This window comes from Thamnophis sirtalis, unplaced genomic scaffold (assembly GCF_051295495.1).
Source record: "Thamnophis sirtalis isolate CommonGarterSnake01/CBP01778 unplaced genomic scaffold, rThaSir2_p1.2 scaffold_3, whole genome shotgun sequence".
In the NCBI taxonomy this organism is placed as follows: domain Eukaryota; kingdom Metazoa; phylum Chordata; class Lepidosauria; order Squamata; family Natricidae; genus Thamnophis; species Thamnophis sirtalis.
In genome coordinates, this window is record NW_028261383.1 from 94,159,105 (window position 1) to 94,184,809 (window position 25,705).

Genomic DNA, 25,705 nt, shown 5'->3' on the forward strand with positions numbered 1-25,705 from the left:
TTGCAGCCACTGCAGCATCCACACAGTCATGATTGTCCTACAGGTGCTTGGCAATTATGATGTTGCAGTGTCTTGTGATCACTATTTGTGACCTTCATTGCTCGCTTCCAACAAGCAGTGTCAATGGGGAAGCCAGCAGGAAATTGGAAATGGTGATTACATGACCATGGGATGCTGTAATTGTGCAGGATTTGCCTAACAAGTGGAACTGCTGGAATGGCTTGTCCCTGTTACCCACTGTTAAGCAAGGAGTATCTGGTATTGTTCACTTATTTAACTTGAAAGCCTGATGACATTAAAAGAAACATATACAATCAGTTTGGTTCTACAGAACTATGATTTTGCACCTGGTTGTTTAGTGTTAATAACAAAGTTTGTCATATAAAGCTGATCATTTTGTTTTCTCCATCCTCCTCTTCATGAGGTTTCAATATTTAAAGTCTTGTAAGTTAAACATTAAAAACACATAATCCATCCAATTTTATTTCTTGCTCTCTGGGTTGTGTGTAGGAGTATAAGCAGTCACTGGAGTGTTTAGTGAACTAGAAAATAGATGAAAATAAGCACTTTCCTCTGCTTAAAAATCTTGTTTTTGTGCTCACTGTTCTGTCTTTCGAGACATTCGTTTCTGTTCCTAAACTATTGAAAAGTAGCTCATATCAAATTCTGCAGCTTTTTTGTCCTTTAATTGAACTATGGAACACTCCCGGCCACACAATTAAGAAACTAACATTGAACGATATCATCCATGCTGATAGAAATAATTCATATTGCATATATTCATCTTAAAGTCTTGTGGACACTTGAGGACATATTAAAGGACGGTTTCCTCTAATACTGAGTTAACCTGGGCTGCTAAATATTTAACATTCAGATCAAGATACACAGAAAACACATCTTTATTGACTGCATTTGCTAACACATTGAAGAATGCAAAGGTATTTCTTTTTCCATAAGCAAATGGGCCATGGTCCCAATGTGTATTAAAGCATACACTAAATCGAAACATGATGAAAATTATGGCAGACAGACCTATTCCAAGGCAACACAAACAGCATGCATAATACAGCTTTCACACAGAACAACCTTGATACATTATATTGCTTTAAGGATTAACTAACATGGAAAATGTACAAAAAGGAGAAATAGGTTTTGCATTAATGAAAAATACATTTTTTTCTCTACAAAGGAATTTCTAATACAAGAAAATAAATATTGCAACATAAGCCAAAAATAATTTAAAATTGCTCTTTTCAATATATTTTCAATATTTCTCTTTTATATTAACAAATGGCACATCACTTTCTTTGAAACAAAGAAAACAGGTGGCTTTTGCCTCCTGTGACATTCATATTGTTTCCTGTAACTGATACAGAGTGGGCCTGTATTATGTCAGTGTGGAATGGACCAAAGTGTGCAAGAGATTCCTTAAAGAACAACCAAATTGCCACACCCATTTAGTAACAGGAAAGTGAGCCTTGTGACAGGTTGCAACAGGCAGGAATGAATTTTACCCTTTCCCCCCACACTTTTTGGGGAGAAATGGCTAAACCTCCACTGTGCTTTGAGGAAAAGCACTGCCAAACCTTTGTTTTTTAATAATGCTGACAAAATAACTATCAACAAAAGATTGAAAATAGACCACAAAATTCCTGTTTCCAAAAACTGAAGGTGAAATTTGAGTGTATTTGAGCATTTCCTAAAACTGGACTCTAAGACATTCCATTTAAATCTAAGGTTTCAAAAACAACGTTTGATCCTTATTAATGAACACAAAAATGAGCTTTACTATAGCCATGTTAATACATAATCATGATGCTAACAGGATTCACCCTTTACAGTGCAAATGTCAATGCCTGAAGTTCACACATTATTGGATTAAAGACCTTTATGTAATAAAATAGACCATTTATGCTCCCCCCGTTCATTTCAAAATACATTTATAATGCATCAAAAATATTTTTCACATACAATTCCTTTTTCCTTTATGCAAATCTCTCTAGCTTCTACAAGAAAAGAGGCAGGTGCTAAGTAGCAAAGGAAGATTGGCATTCTCCTTAAAAGGGTTTTGACGAATATGCACATAGCTGTCAACTGAGCAGGAGCTAACAGATACACTACTGGAAACAACACAAAAGAACAGATTTTAAGTAATTCAGAGCTGGATCTTAACCGTGACAAAACACCCGCCTTGTGCGATGAGCAACTCCCTTCGACAGCTAGCTATATATATCAAGCCTCAAATACTAGAGAAGACTTTGATTTAACCATCTGGAGCATTTCACTGTGTTTATTCCACCACACGGCAACACTATTATTGGGGGCACAAACAAAATGAAAACATAAAAATGGGCCCGCTGGCATCCCTTTGAAGGCCTTCAGAGTGGGTAGTAGTTTGCATTTGGAAGCAAACTATGTGCCTTAAAACCTGTACCTGGCTTAAGGCACTCACTCCAACCCTTTGAGCTCCCAGCCTCCCTCTTGACAAATGGGGCCTGGCGCTGCCCACTTTTGGACTGCAACCTTCAGCACGTTCCCCTAAGTGAGGGCAGCCGCTGAACTAACGGAAGTTGTGCCCTCCTCCATATTACATTGCAGCAGCTGGCAGAGGGCTTATTCTTTAATCCCATAGACTGAAACCGAGTCCAAGGCACTTACTGGACTTCACTGTAGCTACCTTGGCAACTTTAAAGAGGCGTGGACTACAACTCCCAGAATAACCTCTTCAAAACTGCCAAAGTTGAGAAACATTTCTATAGGGACACTGTGAACTCTAGTGAGCATTATTTAGTCTGAGCATATTATTTCTTTAAAAAAATAATAATCCAAATCCATATTCCTCGGCATTTGCAAAAAATACGTACACTTTACGAACCCAGCCTTGTTGAGTTCTATCATTCAGAGAAAGGAAGAACGCACACACTTCCCCATAAGGTTTCAACAATTGAAGTGTGCATGCAGATTTTTACCAATTCATGCTATGTGCCTGAAATGCTTCGTAATGCACAATGTAAGAGGTGGAAAACTGCAAAAGGAATCAGTGAAAACTCTTTTATTTGCTGGCAGAAGCCCCTCTCGAGTCCAACCACTTCTGTGAGGGGAAGGGCAATTAAAGTTATTAGGAAAAAGTGGGTTCCTGTTTCTTTGTGAAATCTTCGGTATCCTTTTTATCACGTAGAGTTTTATTCTCTATGCAACAAAACCCACTGTAGCCTTGTAAATGTTTGCTCTCTGCAAAAAACATGATAGCTAAAGCATTATGAGCATATCCTATAGAAAGGCTGTACTCCAACACTCCATTCGACTCTCTGAAGTCCTACATGAATACAGGCTGTCTTGTTCCCTCCAGTTTTAAGGAAGACTGTAAGTCGGCAACATTCAATGATATTTTTGTGATACATTTATCTATCTATCTATATATATCACTGTTAAGATTGCACTGGAGACTCTGGACCATGGCAAAGTAATAATTATTTTTGCATTTTCTTTTTTTAAAAACGGTTTCATAATAGAATCTTATTCACAGTAAAAAAAAATGGAGTGTTCCATCCTTCTATACATCATCTAAACAAAGAGAGGTGTTGCTTTAGTTTGGTTGTTCTTTAAAGTTTACCCCTTTTGCTGTCCTGTATTGAGTGAGCAAGCAAGTAATGCAGTAGCTAGCAAATGAAGCTGCATACAGCAAGATTTCTGGATTTTTTTCTCTGTTTTTAAAGCAATAGTTGAACTGAAGCACACGGAAGCAAGATCCATTAAAGGCAGCATATTGATTATTTGTATGACATAACTAGGATATTGTAGCTAAAGTCTAGCAAGCTTGATAAGATAAAACTAAGTCCTATTTACTGTATTTAACATTATCTGAACATACCAAGCCTTGAAGGTGGAACAAAATTTACTTGCCAATCCATATGCTAGGCTACTAACATTGAACTGTTCCATTTTGGTCAATGATTTGAGAAATAGTTTTGCAATCATATATCAGTAAAACACTGTCGTGTATTTGGCAACTGATTTTGGTTGCTTTCCAGAATAGAGATTCTCTAAATTATAGCTCAACTGGAATAGTATTAAGAACTTCAGAAGACTGGTAAAAATAATGTGACTTTAAAAAAAAACAAAATAAAAAAGAATTGCCAGTATATGGCATTAGAGAACCAAAAAAAAAAAAAAAAAAATCCACCAAAAACCAACAATATTGCTCTTACTGCAGTGAACAAGTAACATCAGAAATCACAATGGTGGAAGGTGGTTCAAATGATGAAAGCATCATCTTCAGCAAGCGTGCAAAGTGGGTCATGAATACGGATTTAGTCCTTTAGTTACTCAACAGCTTTTGCTCATAGTGAGTTTCTGGTTTCTGGCTGTGCTATTTTACTATATTCTTTGGCATCCATAAAATAATTTCACAGATTCATCAGAATTACAAGATGCTTTTCTCCCCCAGTTTGAAAGTGTCCCAGTGTGCATATGTAAGGATATGTATAAATGTGTGTATACCACATACACACATACACACACCCACACACGTATTCAAAGTTACCTACCATCAGCAAAAATGTTTAGTGAACTTCACTTGTCTTTTTATTTTACTTCCCTGAGCTTACACTGGGGCCACTCCCATCAAGCCTGTAGCAAACTCAAAACTGTGTAACTTTTGAAGCCAAAATTGAATCAATAGTGTAACGAAGTGCAAACGTGGAGATCCTTATGACTCATAAGTCACATCAGCTTTTAAACAACGTTTAAGGCTTATTAGAAACATCTGATGTACAGTATTACTGAAATATTTAGAATGCTGACTTCTGTGAATCACCCTCTTAGGATGTGCTGATGGCTCACTAACAAGTTTCTACTTTGAATGGAAAGGAAATAAAGGGGAAAAGCCATCAATGTAATTAGTGTTTATAAAAACCAATGAGATGGGAAAGGAAATGTTTCAATGATGCTGCCTCTTCAACCAAGTGACTGCTACTGTAGCAGCTCCTAAAGAGATGAGCAGAGATTTATTGAGTTATCATGAAAGCACAGACTGGAGTTCTTTGAAGCGATTTGAATAATTCCCCCTCTGAGTAATTGAAACATTTCTTCTTCTGATCTTTGTTTGGCCCATACTAGGCTACTTTAACCTGAGGAAATTATGGGGGATGGCTCTAACAAGCAAAGGTTTAGGTTTTACCAATGAATAGTATAAATAATACCCCAAATTAATCTGGAAAGATACTGACAGGGAACAGAGCAGCTTTAGCGTGGATCTGTAATTTCTATCTACTGAGAGCTTTGGATGGGTCTTTGTAGAGCTGCTCAGCTGATAATTTGAGTGATAGAGTGTTAAATCTTGGTTCTTGCTTCCTGGATGGACCCTAATTGAACTAAAGAGGTGAGGGATGAGGGAGAAGAAGGGGGGAAGAGTTTAGTAGACCATAAATACAATGTTGTATTCCTCTACCCATTAAGTGCTTTCTTCAAATAAGCCTGTTGTGCTTCTTTAAAAAAAAAAGAATCGCTTATTTTACTTCATACTTGCACACGCAAACATACACACTGGCAAACCCTGCACATGTGTACATTCATGTGCAGGTGCACAGACACACACATACCTATAAACATCTATTTTCACTATTCCACGTCCTGTGGATATAGTTGTATCCATAGTATTCTCCTTCCGAAAGTAATGCCCATAAAACTGTCATCCCTGCATGAACAACAGATGCTGGCAATCTCAGATCTCCTCATTAAAATCCTGAGATGTCCTGCTTGCTCCCAGAAAACTGATGACCTTAATAATGTGTATGTTTGCATTCTATGTAACCAAGATATAGATGTGATAAGGGTTAACTACTGTGACTGTATAGAAGTTTAAATTGGTGAAGCCTGGAGCTGTTTCTCAAGCATATAGAGAGAGGAAACAACAGTGCTCTTTTCTGAATTATATATACAAATTAAAAACAAAGTAACAAACCAAAACCCTTTGTTATGATACCAGTTGAAATTGGACATGGCAGTTTTAACTGGATTTAGGCCTCACAAAGCTGTCATGACTGGTCTCAGAGGTGCATTAAGATGCCAAAATGCTCATTCTGAAATTATCCTCGTTTCCTGAATCTAACTGGCTGTGGTGCCCTCTGCCACTTCCAGATTCTGTGTCAGAGTCACTCATTTCTGCATCTGAAAAGTAGCCATCAGTCTCATTGTCAAAAGGATGCAAGATAACCTTTGACCTTTCATTTTCTGGAGGTCCGTGAAGCATTTCAGGTGTCTTGTTCTGTGATCGTTGAGTCCCTTTGCCTTCTTTCGGTAATTTGAACCTCACCACTGTTTTCAGACTACCTACTGAATCAGGCACTTGAACCAGAGAGTTAGGATCTGTTGGGGTGTATTTCATGACATCCTCATCATGGTTTAGGTTATTTATGAGGCTGGGGGATGCTTGAGAATCATTTGCTTTTGGAAGAGGAAGTACAGGATGAGAAGAGCCCTTCTTAGATGTCTTTTTCACTTCACATGCCCCTTTGCGCTCTGAGTGTAGTTTGTCCATACTTTTCTCTGCCTTGCCATTTCTTAAATCATGGGATAAAGATTTTGTGGTGTTATTTGCCAAATAACTGCTGTTAGTCCATTTGTTTGAATCCTCTTCTTGATGTCTTTTAAAGAGGGCATTTAAGCCATTTCTTGCTGTTTTTTTCTTCGTGTGTGTTCGATGTTTACTTTTAGTTTTCTTAGTTGTGTCACTCTGTTTCAATGGGGACTTCAAGGAATGATCCATCATGAAACTTAGTAAGGTCTCTTCATCTTGTAAAAGTTCCTCAGAAAGGCCTGGAGTGGTGTTTTCATGATGTCCGTTGTTCAAGGACCATCCACTCATTGCCATGTTCTCTGTGGTGATCTGTACAGATTGAGCCAACCAGCTGTTGAAGAAGGTCCCAGCAATGGGAAAGGAAGTTGACAAGCCTATTGCAAGAATGGGTAGAAACATAGAATGTGTTAAGATCAGTCATTATTATTTTTTTACAACTCATTATAAATTCAAACACTGTCTAATAATTAGATTACAAGAAACCATTTCAATAATGCAAGAATATCTGAATCATAGGAAGCAACTACTTTGTGAATAGCCACTGTCCCCATGGTCACTCTATTTTCTGAACATAATTTTCCTTTTGCCTCACTGTTAAATACAGGTAATCCTTGATTTACAACAGTTTGTTTAGTAACCATTTGAAGTTACAATGGCACTGAAAAAGGGTAGTTATGACTATTTTGTAGCATCCCCATGGACACATGATCAAAACTCAGATGCTTGGCAACTGACTCATATTTATGACGGCTGCCGTATCAGGGGGTAATGTGACCAACCTTTGCAACTGTCTGACCAGCAAAGTCAACGGGGAAGCCAGATTCGCCAAATAACCGTGCCACCATCTTAATAACCGCAGTGATTCAGTTAACAACCGTGGCAAGAAAGGTTGTAAAATGGGGCAAAATTCACTTAACAAATGTCTCGCTTAGCAACAGAAATATTGGGCTCAATTGTGGTCATGGTTAGGTTTAGGTTAGGTTTATTGGATTTATATGCCGCCCTTCTCCCAAGGACTCAGGACGGCGTACAACATTAAAAAAAAAACACATATTACAAACGTTAAAAAGAATTAAATAGAATATCCCAAACAAACCCAATTAGAATTAACAATAAAAAATTCGATTAAAATTAACAATGATCAACAATTTATTTTGTTTTGTTCAGGCCAGGCTGGCTTGCTGAAAAAGTCGACTTTTTAGGGCGCGTTGGAAGGACCGGAGGTCGGGGATTATATGAAGCTCCGGGGGCAGCTCATTCCAGAGGGAAGGCACTCCCACAGAGAAGGTTCTCCCCCTGGGGGTCGCTAGCCGACACTGTCTGGCCAACGGCACCCTGAGGAGACCAACTCTGTGGGATCGCACTGGACGGTGGGAGCTACCGGTGGCAGTAAGTGGTCTCGCAGGTATCCTGGGCCTAAGTCGAGGACTACCCTTTCCAGTGTTATATACTTACCATAATAATATTCAATACACCCTTTTTGATATTGTTTTTTAACCATGAATATATGAGATAAAAATCACCGGCATGACTAGTAATTAAAGGGCTGGAATCCATAAAAGTTTATGCCACAAGAGATTTGCTAGTTTTTAAGTCACAATGAAACTCCAGCAGGCTTCCTGCTGTTGAGAAATGGAAACCCCTGAATAGCAGTTTTGGATGAATCAAATTATACATGAGAATGAAAGGATATTTCAAATAAACAAGCTATTTCACTTAAAGGACAAGGATAGAGAACAGGCAATTCTGGCAGAAAGTATCCCATAAATTGAACACCCTGCCAGAAAAAGAGCACTTTCCACAAGGGGCGTTTGTTTTACTTCAGATAGTAATGACACCTGAAGATAGTTTCTAAATAAGATCTTTTATGATGCTTTGAAGAACAGGTCTCAAACTGTGGAAGGTTTTAAAGATAACCATCAGTAAAACCGAACTAAAAATACGCGAGGAGCCACTGTAATAGTTGTGAAACGCTCCTGCAGTACCTGGACTCTATTAATAGCCTGGCAGATTGTTTTAATTTGAAGTTTCCAAACTACTTCTGGAGTTCCGTGCATTCCCACAGACTAATCTGGAGGCTACAGAGTGTGGATCACTATGAACATGCTGTTTCTCTAAATCAGGGCTGCCAAACTCCCGGCCCATGAGTCACGCATTGGCCACGCCCACGTCCGGTTTAACAAAGGGGGAAAAAAGTCCCAGTACGTCATGTGACGCCGCCATAACGATGTGTGTTTGACAACCCTGCTCTAAACCATCCACAGCAACAGATCCGGCATGATGAGGTTCTCTGTCAGTGGTCATCAGAATAGAATTGGGGATCCCCTCTAGCTTACATGTTCAAAGTAAAGCCAACCTTTCCTTCTGTGCAACAGTCTTTTCAAACAGTGGTTCACCTACAGCAAGTTAAGATTTGGACTGAGGTCATAAGGCACACACTCCACGCATACATCATTCATTGTATGTAGGGTGAGTTTACATCCCACTGCTTGCTTTGCTGTTCTCCTCTTCTTTTCTAAAACTTTGGGAATATTTTCACCCTTCCCTCACTTCTCCAAGTGTATGGAAGCCAAAGCTTTCTAGAGCTACACTTTCCTATAGCTTTCATCAGTGAGAAAGAGGGAGTGAAATGTAGAAAATGGAATTTCTCTTTAAGATAGCCTCTGCATTTTGAAGCAGTACCTCCCTAGAGCTAGGCTTGTCTTTTGCCCTTCACAATGGGTAAAACTGTTTCCATGGGGGGGTCATATGCTCCCAGCAGTGGTGAAATTCAAATGTTTTTACTACCGGTTTTGTGGGCGTGGCAGGGGAAGGATACTGCAAAATCTCTGCAATGGGGCTGGGCACCCACCTTGGACACACGTACTATGCACACATGCACACCCGCCACTCTGCGACACTCCAGCTGCTCAGGGGAGGTTGCGCAGGCGCCGTACGCTACATGCATGTGCACAAATGGCCCAGTTGGCTTAAAAGCAGGTAAGGAACGCAGACGGGTGGGTGGGCCCACCAAAACACCGTTCCGGGATGGTTGCAACTGCTCCAACCACTGGGAAGGATATTGAAAATCTCTATTCCCACCCTACTCCAGGAAAAGGATACTGCAAAATCCCCCTTCCCACCCCCTCTGGGGCGAGCCAGAGGTGGCATTTGCCAGTTCTCTGAATTACTCAAAATTTACACTACTGGTTCTCCAGAACCTGCCAGAACCTGCTGAATTTCACCCCTGGCTCCCAGTGATTTGAAGAAATACTCCTTAATACGGATTAGTTTAGCTGATAGGGCTTTGCAAGGGAAACAATGTTCTGGTCCCTATTACCATCATCTGACACCCTCTCACAACAATTCAAATCCATTTTAAAGAGCAACCCAGTTCAGTTTAAAGTCATGTGCAACTGCATCCAGAAATGGAATATTACCCCAGATAGATGAACCATAATCTAATAATCATCTCCACCACTGAACAATCTATTGGTGCCTGTGCAGCCTTTTCTTAATCACAGTTTGATGCTGCTGGTTTAGCCCTTCTAAATATAATACTCTCAAAAATAAAAAGAGAAACAGAGTTGTATTATAGCTAAAGAACCGATGATGCCGTTAAAGAAAATAATGGAAAAAAGGATAAAATTCTATAGCATTTCAGCATACATATCTCCCATGGATTCTAGTGTTAACACTAGTCAGTGAAATCTGGAATCAAGTAACTCTACAGAATGATTCTAATCCTTAAATTGAGGGGCTGTTCAAAACAACGTTTAAGTGCATGGAGAGTTGCTGAGAAGTAAAATCAAAATAATCTTCAATTCCTGGTCCTTCTCTAGCATCAGCCATTCAGTCACCTACCAAGATAAAGGAGCACACTGTGTATATTTTTACCAAATGGATGCTGCTGGAGAGAGGGAACTTGGATATTTATAAAGGGTCCATAACAGTGAATGTGGCCAGTTTTTTGTCCTTTCCATCAATCCCACAAAAACATGCCTTTTCTTCCCATGCCCTATGTTCTTTTCTCTGGATACATGTGTTCCAAAATCAACATAGCTTGATTTTGCGGAAGTAGAAAATAAAATAAAATGCAGAAAATAAAAGCAAAAGTCCACTGCTTTTATTTTCTAAGGCTCCATGATGGGCTATGTGGAATCCAGAGACATTGTTTAGAACAGTGTTTCTCAACCTTGGCCACTTGAAGATGTCCGCGAATGCTGGCTGGGGAATTCTGGGAGTTGAAGTCCGGACATCTTCAAGTGGCCAAGGTTGAGAAACACTGGTTTAGAAGAAAAGGTAACACGATATAAAAACGGAAGTTAAGTAGTGCAGAGAGTCTGGCAAGGGCAAGGGACACATCCCCATGCGCACCGATGCCTGCATACCATGAAGTCTATCCCAGTGTAGCAGCAACTGTGATGGTTTTTGTGTCATAACCTAAATGACCCAATTAAACAGCTGCATCCAAGAATATCTATAATGGAACAGCCATTATATACTTGAGCACTCTGTCCAGAGGAATGCCATCTGCAATTTGCAAAAGACACTATATTGCCAAAAGTATTCGCTCACCCATCCAAATAATCAGATTCAGTTGTGAGCGAATACTTTTGGCAATATAGTGTATTATGCCCTATATATTTGATTCATACAAACTAGTATGAATGCAAAACCGAGGAAAGAACGCATCTCCTCTTTTTCAAAAATTTACCCTGTACGGCTAAAATGAATGTGCGCCGAAAGTGAAATGAATATGAAAACATTTATTTCTCAGAAAATATTTTGAGTATTTATACCCTCATCATCTAAAGCCTTGATAGGTTTCAAACGTATATCTTGAAGCTAAACTTACCCAGCTGTCCCAGTACTAACTCATTCCCTGATTTTCTCTTCTCTTTCTTCTCAGGACTGCTTTTCCTATCATCTTTTCCTTTTCTCTTTGGATCACTTCTCCTTCCTTTTGTTCTCTTTTCAGCTTGCTCTGTTCAAATTAAAAAAAAAAGAATGAATCAATAACACAATAAAGGTCCAGGTGCCATCAAGTTGGTGCTGGCTTACTGACCACGCAGATCTTGTCCGTGAATCTGTCCCTAACCTGGTAACACAAGGAACAGCAAAGTAAAATGCATTAAAAGAAACAACAGCCATGGGGAGACTTCATCACCTGAGAAGCCACTGCTTATTTTATTAACTTAGAATACTGGCTTCTTTCATGTCCTTCAAAACATCTTATGGTGAATTACAATCTGTAAAATATGCCAGATAAAATAGTAAAATATGTCAACCATTTTAAACATACAGTAATGCATCCAATTAGAGAGCCAGTTTGGTGTAGTGGTTAAGGCATCAGATTGGAAGCCAGTAAACTTTAAATTCTAGTCCTGCCTTGAACACAAAGTCAGATGGGTGACCTCGGGCCAGTCATACGCTCTCAGCCCTAGGAAGAAAACAATGGCAAACCACTTTCAAAAAAACCTTGCTAAAAAAACTGCAGGGACTAGTCTAGGTAGTCACAAGGAGTCAACGATGATTCCAAGATAGCAAATGAAAATAAAAATTTGAAATGGCACAGATACAATGAGCTGTAGCTCACAAAAGCTATGCTTTTTAATAAAAGCACTTAGTCTGAAAAGATGCTACCAAAGACCTGATTTTACAAAACTACCCAAGGAAGAAAAAAATGGAATCAGGCTCAGAATCCTAGAATGCAAAACTATTATAAAAACCAGGTCTTAACCAGGCATTGAGAGGCAGGTAACAAGAGCACCAACTTGGTCATCAAGGGAAGGGCACACTATAGCTAGGGACCACAAAAAAACAGCCTACTCTCATCCAGGGTCACAACACACCCAACTATGGAATCCCTAAGAGGGTCTTCCTTTACAGCTGTTAACCTTCAGGTATGTGCCAAAGTGCTTCCATAAGTATCAATATTCTAAACTTTAAGTACTTTGAACATCACTAAAAATGTAGAGGTCAGACTAGTGATGTATAGGCATTAATTTTAAGATTGGGATTATGTCTGAAAAAGATATTGATAGCAGCTTTGCTGCCACACTGTATACCAATGACAGGTTCTGTGTTATCTTTAAGAGCAAATACATATCTAGTATGATAAAGGAATCCAGAAGGGAGATTGCCAGCATGGAGTATGGATTGTTATCCAGGCCATCCTTGAACAGGATATGTATCCTTAATTGAGTATTACAATCATATTTTTATATGAAGCAGTGCCCTCGTAATCGATCGATCGATCAATCGATCAATCAATCAATCAACCTATTTACTTTTTATGATAACTTTGTTTACTAGATTCTGTGTAGGAGGCATGGCAGAACCTGGGGTGGAGTCAAAAGAGGAATCGGCTTAGAGTCTCTATATAGCCACAAACAGACTAAGCCCAATCCCTTAAATTTTGTGGACCCTTATCTAATGCTAAGATAATGCTGACCATTAGTAGAGTAGAATAATATCAGACAGGAAAGATCAGGACCACATGTGAAGTTCCAATTAAGACTGATTTATTACTAATCATGCCTATGCACAAGAATCTATCCCATTAGATAGTCAGGACTATCTTGGTGTTAAGTAAGGGTCAACGGAATTCAAGAAGGATTGGACTTCAGTCCATTTGTGGTTCCCTAGAGACTTTTGGCTGATTCTTCTTTTGACTCCACCCCGTTTTTTCCACTCCTTCTCCTATAGTCTTGTTATTTAAATTAATTAATTAAATTAATTTAAATTAATTAGGTGAACTATCTGAATTAAACACAATAATCCTATTTTACATTCTGGTGGTTCCTCTGGGCTGTGATTCTAAGACATTATACAGACTATGTACATTTATATTTGGGTCAATAAAGCATTATGCAAGAGCATATCATGTAGTTATTATCCCTTCTATAAGGCTATAGTTCCATTTCAACGTTTCCACATTTGCAGTTATACTGTAATTAATCATTTACTGAACAGGAATTTGAGATTATGAAGTTAAAAAAAAAAGATGCAAAGGTAGCAAAATTCCAAAATGCATTATGTGGAATCGTGCCAGATGGGACCATGGTCCAATGATAAAATATAAGCTTCACCCACATACAATAACATATTTAACCTTGGACATCCACTGCTAGGAACTGATGTAAAAGATCTTTGCTGGTAGACTTCTAGCAGTTTTCTAAATTTTCACTAGCTTCGACTCCTTCATGTTGGAGGTCAAATATTTTGTTGGCAATTAAATTTGTAAAACAAGTTTATGAAGATAACATTGGTTAGCCATTTAAACACACATTTTCTGGACCAAAGTTTAGTAAGGGTTGCACACAAGCACATTTATTATTCTTATATCCTGCTACACTGCCTGAACGGGCCCCTTAGGGCATCCTACAATATTAAATTACAAAACAATTAAAATCCAATTTTAAATGGTCACAAAATATCAATAAATGCTTAACAATTAATTTAAAATAGCAGCCTAATAAATCTACAGGGCAACACTAAGCAGCAGAGCAATAAAACCAGTCAGTTTAAAATTAAATCTGTCCTGCTCTTCAACAACCTGCTTCAGTAGAAACATTTGGCTAATTTTTGGGATGGGGATGCAATTGTGACTTCCAGGCTTCCTCAAGGAGGAAATTCCAGAAGTCATGAGAGTCAGGCCAGGCCTACACTTCCATTTTGTCCTTGTCAAAAGTATCTTGGGAGTTCCCACTGGCTTCTCTAACTCCATTGGATGATTGCTTGTCTTGTGGCTGCTCTCTCAAGCCATCTGCCCTTACAGGCAATAGTAATTAGGTCTGCTCTCCCCCACCACCACAGCACAAATGAACACAACAGAGCCCAAGATATCTGTTGCTAAGTTGTCAAGTGAATTTTGTCCCAGTTTATATCTTTTATAATAACCATTTTATAACAGTTCTTAAGTGAATCACAGTAGTTGTTAAGTTAGTAACACAGTTCTTAAGTGAATCTGGCTTCCTCACTGACTGCTTGTCAGAACGTTGCAAAAGGCAATCACAGGAATCCAGGATACTTTAAAGACTGGTCAGTTGCCAAGCATCTGAATTTTGACCATGTGACTATAAGGATGCTGCAACAGTCATCTGTGCGAAAAAAATGTCACTTTTTTCAGTGCCGTTGTAACTTCAAATGGTCATTAAATAAATTGTTTTAAGTTGAGGACTACCTGTACTTTTAGCTCATTGCTAATTCTTATTAATTGCAAAGGGCGCATAAGGAAGATGCTTAGAAAATAAGAGTGTGAACTTTCGTAAGGAATCTGTATTATGGTCCAAACTGATATTAGAAAAACAAATGTGTCTATCTGATTCTATTCTTGATGGATAGCTTTTTTTCCTGGATTATAAACCTCTTACTGGGAGTGCAAACATGTTGTGGTTTTGTCTCTCCTATCCCAAGAGGTCTTGCTGTAATGCTAGACAGCAGTTTATAAAGCACCCACTTTTGGAAGTTTCTGCCTAATGCAAGTCAGTTGCCTTTAGTTGCTACTTTGTGGTTAGAGCTACCAAGATGAAAACACAGCAGTCATTTCCACAGTGCACACACCAACAGGTCTTGCCACTATGAACTTATTCCTAAACCTCCAGAATGGGCTGCCATCCCAACCAGAATACTGGATTTAAGTACTATTGGCTTAAAGCAATTAGGCTTTTGTTGCAGCCAGTTAATAAACCACTATTATTCTTTTAATACAGGATTTATATTTGCAGGCTTGCCAATCAAAGATTTTTCTCACAATTACTGAACTGATTTCCAGGAAGAAAAGCAAAGCAGAATTGATGTTTGCTCAGCTCCTGCCAACGTACTGGAGAAGGGCAGACACATTTTTCACTTGACTTAACAAATAAAATATATGGCTTTGTTTAAATGGCGCAGTGCTTCCCAACAACAATATCAACGCTAGACTTTTTGAAAAAGAAGCCTGTCAAAAGGAACAGCTGCATTTCAAAGCCTGACAACCAGAGGGTTGTTTTTCAGTTCACAGAAGATAGATAGGGGAAACGCAGCTTTCAGACGGGCAACCTTTCCAGCTTTAGGAGACATCGCTTGCCTATAGGATTATTCATCAGCCACACAATCGTCCAGCAAATTCAGCTTGTCCATTAATGTGCCAAATACATTATACCAAGAGTTGTACATTAACTAAGATGCATGCAGCAATTAATAAACCTGTACTAGATCAATGATAAAGGAGGAATAGGTCTTCCCTCTGTGCAGGAGAAAAACCGAGAGCAAGGAAACTTGGGTTAATCTGAACAACTGAACTAGGAAAGCAAGCCAAACCATGGAACTACAGGGAGTCCTTGACTTACAACCATTCGCTTAAGTGACCACTTGAAATTACAATAGCACTGAAAAATGTCACTTACAACCAGTCATCACACCAACAACCAATGCAGTAATCAAAATTGGCATGTTATTTACAATGGTTGCAGCCTCCTGGGGTCATCTGATTGCCATTTATGACTGTCCCAGCTAGCTTCTGGCAAGCAAAATCAATAGGGAAAGCTGGATTTGTTTAATGACTGCATGATTCACTTTATGACAGCTATATTGATTTGCTTAACAACTGCGGCAAAAAAGATCATAAAATTGAGCGCTACCCATTTAACAACCACCCGGCTTAACAATGGAAATTCTGATATCAATTGTAGTCATAAGTTGAGAGCTACGTACCTATAAACCAAAAGGAAACTTAAGAATATTGAAAGTAAGGATGTTCAGCTTCAAAGCCTATGAGCATCAATTAGGCTTGGATTTCTTCACAATGCCACTCATAGGGCTATAATTCACATTGTAACTCATTGCAGAGAGGGGAGTGATTCTGCAACTATAATAAAAAGCAAAGCTGGCCCTTCTGTGCTCTCCCAAATACACAGGGAAACAAGAAACAGTGAAGTACTGAAAGCAATGTATAATATAAAATGTTTATTTATTTAATAATTATTTATCAAATTTATATAGCCTCCCATCTCGCAAAGGGAACTCTGTGCAGTATACAACAAACAGATAAAAGTCACAGATAAAAAAATTCAGAGATACAGTATATAAAGAACATAAAAATCACATTAACCTAAAAGATTATAAAAAATGGAGATGCCAACTCTTTCAGTCTAGTGAATTCCATTAGAAAAGATGCTTGATCAAAAACTGCTGGCAGTCAAAATGGTTGATACAAAGTCTGTAATTTCTTATCTAGGCTCTAACGAGGGCAAAACCTGGATGTTGTAGTGCATTTCTTTCAAGTAAGGTAGCTGAGAGCTAAACTGGACAAAGAGGACAATGTAATAATGCCTATAACATTGTTAAGGGACATGGAGGCCGATTCAGTGGCACTGGAGGAGAGGGAAATGTTTCTACTCCTTGATCCATTTCCTGAGCATAATTACCCCTTAAATCTGTTATGTGTCCCATTACAGAAATGTATACATGCAGTCTGATTACACCCAAAGTCTCTCTGGAAACAGAGCTGGGAAAACAGTAGCTCTGGAGTGAAGCAATTTTCATTAGGAAAAGGGCATGGGAAAAGGGGTTAATGATCTGGGTTGCTTCTTCTTCCCTGGCCTCCTAAGCTTATTTGCCAGCCCTTAGAAGCAGAACATTCAATAATGGATCTGTGTTTTCTTATCTACTTTGGTTCTGAATCATGTTGGTAATGTAAAAGTAACAAAACAAGAAATATGGAGCAGAGTGCGCTGAAACCAGCCATATTTTCCATCTTTCTCTCTAGGGCAGCCTGGGATTGATGGATGGGTATTTATAAACCCAAACATCTGGAGGGATCCATGATGGAAAAGGCTACTTTCTGGTTTACAGATGACATATCCCCCTGTAACAAATATGATGAGTGAAATACACCACTCAGAAACTGAGAAGCAAAACAATACATTTTCCAATCACCCTCAGAGGAAAACAACTTTTAATCATCCTGCTAGTCCCAACCTTCTGTACAGACCACTGAAGAGCCATACGCATGAAGATCAGTCCCGGCTCTATGTGGCATGTCACGCAGTGCATCTGATGTTTTTGAAGGAAAGTGGCAGGCTCAGCAACTTACAAGGCTCATGAAGCAATTTTTGCCACAACAAATGGATTGGTACATCAAGCCATATTCCACGAAAAAGTGGACATTTTTTAGATACCTTTATGAATGTTTCCAACAAGAAAAAAAAGTATTTACTGGAACATTCTGATTAAATAAATATATTGGTTGTGATAGTAACACTCCAGGAAGAGTACGTTTCAGGATTTATTCCAATTTTTAAAGCTTTCTGAGAAGAGGCTTAAAAAATTCTCGTTTTTCAAAACTGATGAAAAACAAACAGGTAAAATGTATGCCCTATGCCTTCCAATCTCTCCGTATCTTTTTCAAGGGAGGAACTTTCTTTTCCTTTTCTTGGAAAATCTCCCTAAACTTGGATGTTGAAGCAGAAGGGCCAAATAGGATGGAATCCCAAGACTCCATATTTTTTTCCCAACTGCATAGGCTGCTGATATTTCTGGATTCAGTTCAAATCCTAAAAATCCTTACAGCTCTAAGCAACTTTGGTTCAAAATATCCTAAGACATGTTTGCACTCAAATGAACCAACCTGAACTCCGAGACTACCTGGGAAGCATCTAATTCATAGTTGTTGTTCCCACATATAAAAATTCCCCGCTTTGGGAAATAAATTATATTTTGTGACTATAAAGTTATACTATTTAGATTTCCATAACTCTGTTTCACAAGCCAAACATTCAAAGAAACCACAAGTGACCATAAAACAAGTTTGTTTTAAACACATTTCCAAGAAAACAATCTGTTTTGGACAAAAAGAACTGTGCTGCATTTCAAAAGAGCAACATTTAAGTTCCATGTATACTTTCAATTTATTTAATAATCCTGTAACCAATGTCAATAGAGAATTATATGAAAAAATAAAATTGGCCCAATGATATTCTGAACAGAAAATAAGTCTAAAAATAATTGGCATCGACTTCTCTAGTATATAATAAAGCATGAAGACAAGTTTGAATAAAATACTTCTCTGTGATAGAGCAAAAACATTGAATCTGATTTGAACTCTACAATTTATAATTACAAAAACAGTTTTAAAATGCTTCTGTCCGATTATAGAAGGTGAGATCAGCAGGAGGCTTAAATCTTAAATGCCAAGTTTATGGTTCAAAGTCACAGAAGGTGTAAACACATATGGTAGGTGGTCTTGAAAAAGATATTTGGGTTGTAGTTGATTACTACTGGAAGGCGAGACCCCTTGGGAATTCCCAGGCTGCTGCAGAAGGCTCAACAAGAAGATAATAGCAAGCACCACTTGACTTAACAGGAACAACAACAACAAAACATTTCCAGGAGAATGTGTGCTTCTCCCACACCTTTCTTTTGTGGATGTCTATTCCTGAGGCTATCAATCACGTCTCAACTTCAGCTCAGACAGAAAATGAAACTCTGAAAGTCCAGTCAGCTCAGCCTCTCTTTTGGCAAATATGAACCATTGGCTGGCCCCCCCAAACACAACACCTGCACTGCAGAACCTGGTTAATTATATAAACCCAGCATGGAAGCTGCTATGTGAATCACATGTGTGGCTACAACATTCTTCCTGACTGTTTATTTTGGCAGAAATAACTACTATATCAGTTGGTGGAGAATTTTTTTTCCTCATGCATACTTACAGTAATGCACTTTTAATCTAATTGAGACTTATGCATAATATAGTATGTCTGAAAGCACAGGAGCACTACCGTATCTTACATACCGTATTTATCGGCATATAACACGCACCGGCGTATAACACGCATCCCCCATTTTAACACAAAAATTTGAGTAAAAATTTTTTTCATTAAAAATAAATGACTTGGAAGCTCGGAACTTAATGTTGGATTAAAATTTATAACATTAGAACATGAATTATAACATTAACTCCTCTTAAAAGGCAAATATGAAATGAAAAAACACCTCTTTGAGCAAAAAGTTATTTCCATTTTCTTCCTTATATAATATTTTCTGTTTCAACATAAAGTGCCTTCCTTCCTTCCCTCCCTCCCATCCCTTTCTTTATGTTTTCTTCATGCTTTCTTTTCTTTTTCCTCTGCTCTTTTTAAATCCCCCCCCCTTCTTCTCCTCCTCTACATTTAGGTTGGATTAGTTTGTACAACGGTCATCAAACTTCTGAAGTAAAAATAAATAAATAAATCATATTTAAGAAGAAGAAGAAAAAGGAAGACGTTTTTAGTTAAGTCAAACGTTTTAATAAAAGTTTCATCTTTTAAGATTTGTCCAACACATCCAATTGTAACCTTAACAGTAAAGAATATCACCCCAGCTGCTAAAGGTTCAACCAGTCTGAGAACCATTGAAAAGACAACAGTGCAAAATCCAAAAGACACAACTTCCTCACCGCCATTGCTTTGGTACCAAATCTTTGAGGAAGGGGCTCCAGAAAGAAGGAGGAGGAGGAGGAGGAGGAGGAGGAGGAGGAGGAGGGAACCAAAGAGAGGCTTTTACCGAGTCTGCGCCCCACAGCCAGGACCGTCCTTGCGCCTCCAGCCGCGTTTCTTCCCCGCAAAGCCCTTCGGGCAACCCGAGAGTTCCGCTTGACGCCAGAAGGGCTTTGCAGGAAGAAACGCGGCGTTTCTTGTGTGTGTGTGTGTGTGTGTGTCTGTCTGTCTGTCTGTCTGTCTCCGCCATCCCCAACCTCTACACCTTGCAGGACTGCTGCGCCTTTGAGAAGCCGGGGTGGGGGGGAGAGGGGGACGGGAACGACGCCTAACCCCCACCCACACAACCCAGTCCCCGGGAATGCCGCTCCCGCCGTTCAGAAACCGAGGGGGAGAAAAGTTCAAAAGCCGCCGGAGCCAGCTGGAAAAGGAGCGACTTTCCCCATTAGCCGGCGCCCTCCGCCAATCCGCAACGGCCTCGCAAATTAAAAACCGAAGGAAGGCGGCGAGCTCAGCCAAGCGCGGCCAGGCAGCCAGCGGCGCGCACCGGCTTCCCCGCGCAGGGAACTTCTCCGGCGGCTGGGGGGAGGCCGTCAAGCGGAACTCTCGGGTTGCCCGAATGGCTTTGCAGGAAGAAACGCGGCTGGAGGCGCCAGGACGGTCCTGGCTGTGGGGCGCAGACTCGGTAAAAGCTCTCTTTGGTTCCCTCCTCCTCCCCCTCCTTCCACAGTGTGTGTGACGCTGCCGCCAGGCTGAGATCGGCGTATAACACGCAGGCAGGGTTTAAGCTTCCAATTTTAGTTTTAAAACTGCGTGTTATACGCCGATAAATACGGTAACCAAAACTTTTATTCACTTACATACTCTGTGTGAATTCTGTGAAACACGCAAACACCGAATCAAATCAGTTGAGGTGGAAGAGTCAGAGATTGTAAATACTACACGCTAAAACATAGTTAACAGGATAGCAATAGCTATGATTATCCAACATACCAACTACAACTTTCCACATAATGACTTAATGATACACTTTTAAGACATTGTCTCTTGTGTTTGATTCTGGCTTAGCCACATTATGGTATATAAGCACTCGTTCATGGTCTACCATGTCACAGACTGGATAAGGGCTTTCTGACTACTGGATGCTCAGTTATCGAGAGCAGACGAAGTAGAAGAAAAGGTCCTTACGAAATGCCCATATCTTTGAGATGGAGAAAGCTATATATGTAGTTAAATTATCCCTTGTCCCCAGAGGTCCAATTAATGCCAAGGGTAATTACTGTGAATGGGTTCTTTTCATTATGACTGTAGACAGAGTGGATACTTTAAAGATCTTGATTATGTTTCAAGATATCCCCAATACAATCTTGTAGCCTTCTTTTCTCCCTTGTCTGTTGTAAGTACAGTTTATTCTGGATAATTTGAATAGGATTAATATCCAAGTAATAATCCTCGGGCTTTAAACATTTTCTGGCCATTTGAGTTCCCCAATGGCAATGCAAGTTCAATCCTTGCCTCCTATTAGTGTTACTTGCTTATTGTGGGGGGTTGGTATAATCTTGCCTTGTTTGTACCAGTTGTGAAGTGGGGTTGCTGCCAAGCTACAGACCCAACTCTAAGTGAGCTCTAAGCAAGAGGGATGCCGAGCATTAAATTGAATTTCTAGCACTCTTTCAAACAGGGTTGTTCTTGCTTGTTATCACTCTTGTCCTGGCAGCTGGATATTTCAATAAGCTTAAAGCAGTAGCAGTTGGTGCTACTAAAGCGGGCCGTGTGACACTTCTATTTCTTCTGCTCAAGTCCTCCATTCTCTTCTGTTTACCCACATTTTCCCGTCAGATGGCTGGGTCAAAGTGGATTAAGCTGGCCAATTGTGAACACAGAGACATCCTTGATAAGGCAAAGGTGAGGTTAAACTAGCCTTCTATAGGTGCAGGGTTATGTCCTCAGTATGGTCAGCCAGGCATGCCATTGTAGACGCAGACAAGTGGAGTCGGGCCAATCAAGCTACAGCTTTCCTAGTATTTCCTGGTTGCATTTTACCAATGTACAACCGAGAGGGGCCATAAGGCTGGCAGCAGTTCTACCAGTTGTACAGTTTCAGTTCAACGCTTTTAAGTGTGGAGGGGTCAATGAGGTAGCAGCTTTTAGTGGCAAACACCTTTTTCTTTCTCCCAACTATAAGGATATTTTAGTTGTCTGATAGTTTTCATAACTTTATTTAATTCATAGATCATTGAACAGAAGATTAAAGTAATAAAAACAAATCAAAGCAAGCAAGCAAGCAAAAAAAAAAAGTTCCATAATCCCCGTCTCCTCAAGGCCTATATAACCGGTTCTTCAATAGTTTCCTGAATAACATAAGGGTGTGTGCTATATGAATCCCTGGGAGAGATCACTCTAGAGGGCAACAGAGTAGGCATGCTTTCTGAGCCCTGCAATATGACATTCTTTAATTGATAAGGCCAGAGTGGAACCCCCCTCCCCCATTGCTGGCTAGGGATACCCACATATACCTGAATTTAAGTGATCTCCAAGACAGCCAGGCCCTACGCCAGGAGTGTCAAACTCAAATCCCGGGCGAGATCTGACCTGCGGGGTGCTTAGATCTGGCCCGCCGGGCCATCCTAGAAACAGCAAAGGACTGGCCCACGGTGCCTCTGCCAACAAAAATGCAGCTCAGGAGGGCCATGTGCAGCCCTCTCAGGCTCCATTTTCAGCTGGAAAGGTCTCCTACTACCCTCTGCCAGTGAAAACAGAGCTCTGGAGCTTGTTTTTGCTGGCAGAGTGCTTGGGTCACCAGACACCCCCGGCACAAGTGATGTCAAGCTGGCCACGCCCAGCCTGATCCTGAGGTCAAACACAACACTGATGTGGCCCTCAATGAAATCAAGTTTGACACCCCTGCCCTACGCCATGACAAACCTTGTATGTGATAATCAGACCTTGAAGTCAAGTGGGAAGCAGTGCAGTTTGTGGAACAGCAGGGCAGGGTGCGAATAACACACTGCCACCTTCATTGCCCACACTGCCCCATTATGGACCCGTAGAAGGGCATACTGAATGACTTTGAGAACCAGAAGGAAGAACTGCTCAGGTAATGATCAGACAGCTTGGCCTTGAGACCATTCCAGGAGTCTAGTTTGAGTAAATGTCTCAGACAGGTACCTCCCTAATTTGTATGAAGATAAAGTGCAAGGGGGAGGGGGGAAGCACACTCAGACTTGCAAGATGTACTATAGATATTGTATAGATGTTCAAATAAAAGTAGTTTTAGATCGCTATGGCTTTTTTTTAGCCTGGTCTACCTTATAGGACTAATAGGACCAACTGTAGTTTTCTAATGGTCTTCAGGGAAAGTCCCAAGTGTAGGTGGTCCTCACTTATGACCATTAGCTTAACAGCCATTCAAAGTTATGGCGGTACTGAAAAAAGTGACTTATGCGTGACCCGTCAAAAGCGCGGACGGCAAAAGCGCGATCGACAAAATCGCGCCTTTGACGTCATCACAGCGCGACGAAAAAGATCGAAAAATTCAAATAAAAATTAATAAAAATTAAATTAAAGCAAGCCGATTCACATAAAGGTAAGGGTTAGGGTTAGGGTTAGGGTTAGGGTAAGGGTTAGGGTTAGCTTTAGAGCGTTAGCGTTAGCGTTAGGATAAGGGTTAGCGTTACGTTTTTCGTTACTTTAACGGTTAGGTTTAGGGTTAGGTTAAGAGTTAGGGTTAGGGTTAGGTTTAGGGTTAGGTTTGGGGGGGTTAGGGGAAGGTTTTAGCTTTATTTTTACATTTTTTCGATCTTTTTCGTCGCGCTGTGATGACGTCACAGCGCGCTTTTGTCGAGCGCGATTTTGTCCTACGCGCTTTTGTGGTGGAACCGACTTATGACTGGTCTTCATATTGTAATAATGACCATTATGGCCTCCTGAAGACTTTGAATTCTTGCCCCTCACCCCCTTCATCTAAGTACCTTTGGTCGGTCATTTATTCTCAGCCCTCTCAGATACTAATAAACCACATCCAAAAAAATTCAGCCAAGAAAATAGACTTTTCCAAATATTGCCAGAAATCAAGCATGTTTTGAAGGTGGAAGAGGTAAAGCTGAACGAACAGGTCAGCAATTTACTGCAACCAGTCAGAAATTCTGTTCGATTATGGCTTGTTTTTAGCGAATATTCAACAAAATGCTTTTTTCTATTCTCCCATTAGCTGTCATGGCTCACCACTGATGCTGATCTTTTAAACAATTATCATCTCTTTTTGAAAGCCAAGCTGCACTGAAGTCAAGCCTTCATTAAGAAAAGGATAGGATTGAAGTTCATCTGCTGAATTCTTAAACAGATGGCATCGTACTAACTTATCAACAGATTGCACTTTTTATTTTAAAAGGTTAAATTGTAAGTTTGTATTATAGATTTGTCTTGAATATTTATATTTACAGTGTGCCTTGGAAAAAGTATTAAATTGAGTATACTGGTGACAATCCACGCATGAATATGATATTTTCATCACTCTCAGTGACAACCCTCCAGTGCTCCCTTGTAAAAGGAAAACAAGAGCAACCATGCAAACAATTGTTTCCCTTCAAAAGTACTCCAATGCTACTTCACACACAAGAGCAGAAATGAGTCGTCCAATCAGACATTGTTATAAACAGGACTGAACGGATATAAGACAGCATAGAACAACTTATAACATTCACATTAGCTCTGAAGTTTAACAAATTCTGGGTTACAGGTAGTTCTCAGTTACCAATGGTAATTGAGACCGCAAACTGTGCCGCTCACACAATTGTAAGGCGAAACTTCATGTGACTGTGCCAACTTACAACCACAATTCTGGTTGCCATTTTTAGGTGAATCCCGCAAAGACACAGTATCCCACAAATTATCGCCATTTGCACTCTCTGGCCACCTTCTCCATTGACTTTGCTTGTTGGAAGCTGGCAATTAAGGTCGCAAATGGAGATCACACAATGGCGGGACCGTAATGTTACAACTGCCAGCTGCTTGCCAAGTGCACAAATCACAATTATGAGGCTATGGAAAGACTGTGAGGGCTACAATGACAAATAATTGTTGTAAGTCCTTCTTGTTCAGCATCATCGTAACTTCAAAAGGCCAGCAAACGAGGGGACATTAAGCAAGGTCTGTCTGTCTGTCCATCATCTAAGTGAAGAAATATTTACATAACTTACTGTTACGAGCATCTTTTTTAATAAGAAAAGTAAGCACTTTCTGGCAAGTTTTATTAAATGCGTAAGTTTATGATTCTTTTTTGGCAGAAAGATCTACCTATATATCTAGTTCCTGACAACACAGTAAACAGTAAGGCTGTGAAACGCAAGCAGTAAGGCTGTGACATTTCCATGTGTAATCCCCAGAGCTTACAAGATAAGAATAGAATAACCCATTCACAGCTGTAATCACTCTGACAACATTGTCTTTCTAGCTGTACCAGTCTAATTTAACAGTTTTAAGAGGTGTCAGATGTTCTTATCATGGGTACATTTGGGATATAAACAGAAATGTCACAGTGCTATAGTTGTTCTTTCGCATTTCATAATGTTTTGGCCCCAGTGTCTCATTCTCAGCCCATAATTCAGAATTAACTGTATTCCACAGAAGCATATCTTACAAAGATAACATAAGAATAAGTTGCTTTTCCTGTAAGTATATATTTATC

General features: G+C 39.8%; 1 protein-coding gene across 2 annotated transcripts in view; it reads right to left on the reverse strand.

Moving 5' to 3' along the window:
- Positions 1–881: 881 nt before the first annotated feature.
- JADE2 (jade family PHD finger 2) overlaps positions 882–25,705 on the reverse strand; it is a 189,988-nt gene continuing 165,164 nt past the window's right edge. For both annotated transcript variants that reach the window (XM_087709532.1, XM_087709531.1), the window contains exons 11-12: positions 11,415–11,543; positions 882–6,951 (exon numbers count right to left, since the gene is read on the reverse strand). In XM_087709532.1, coding sequence (XP_087565658.1) covers positions 6,059–6,951; positions 11,415–11,543 — 1,022 coding nt within the window. In that variant the 3' untranslated portion in view covers positions 882–6,058. The remainder of the gene's footprint in view (positions 6,952–11,414; positions 11,544–25,705) is intronic.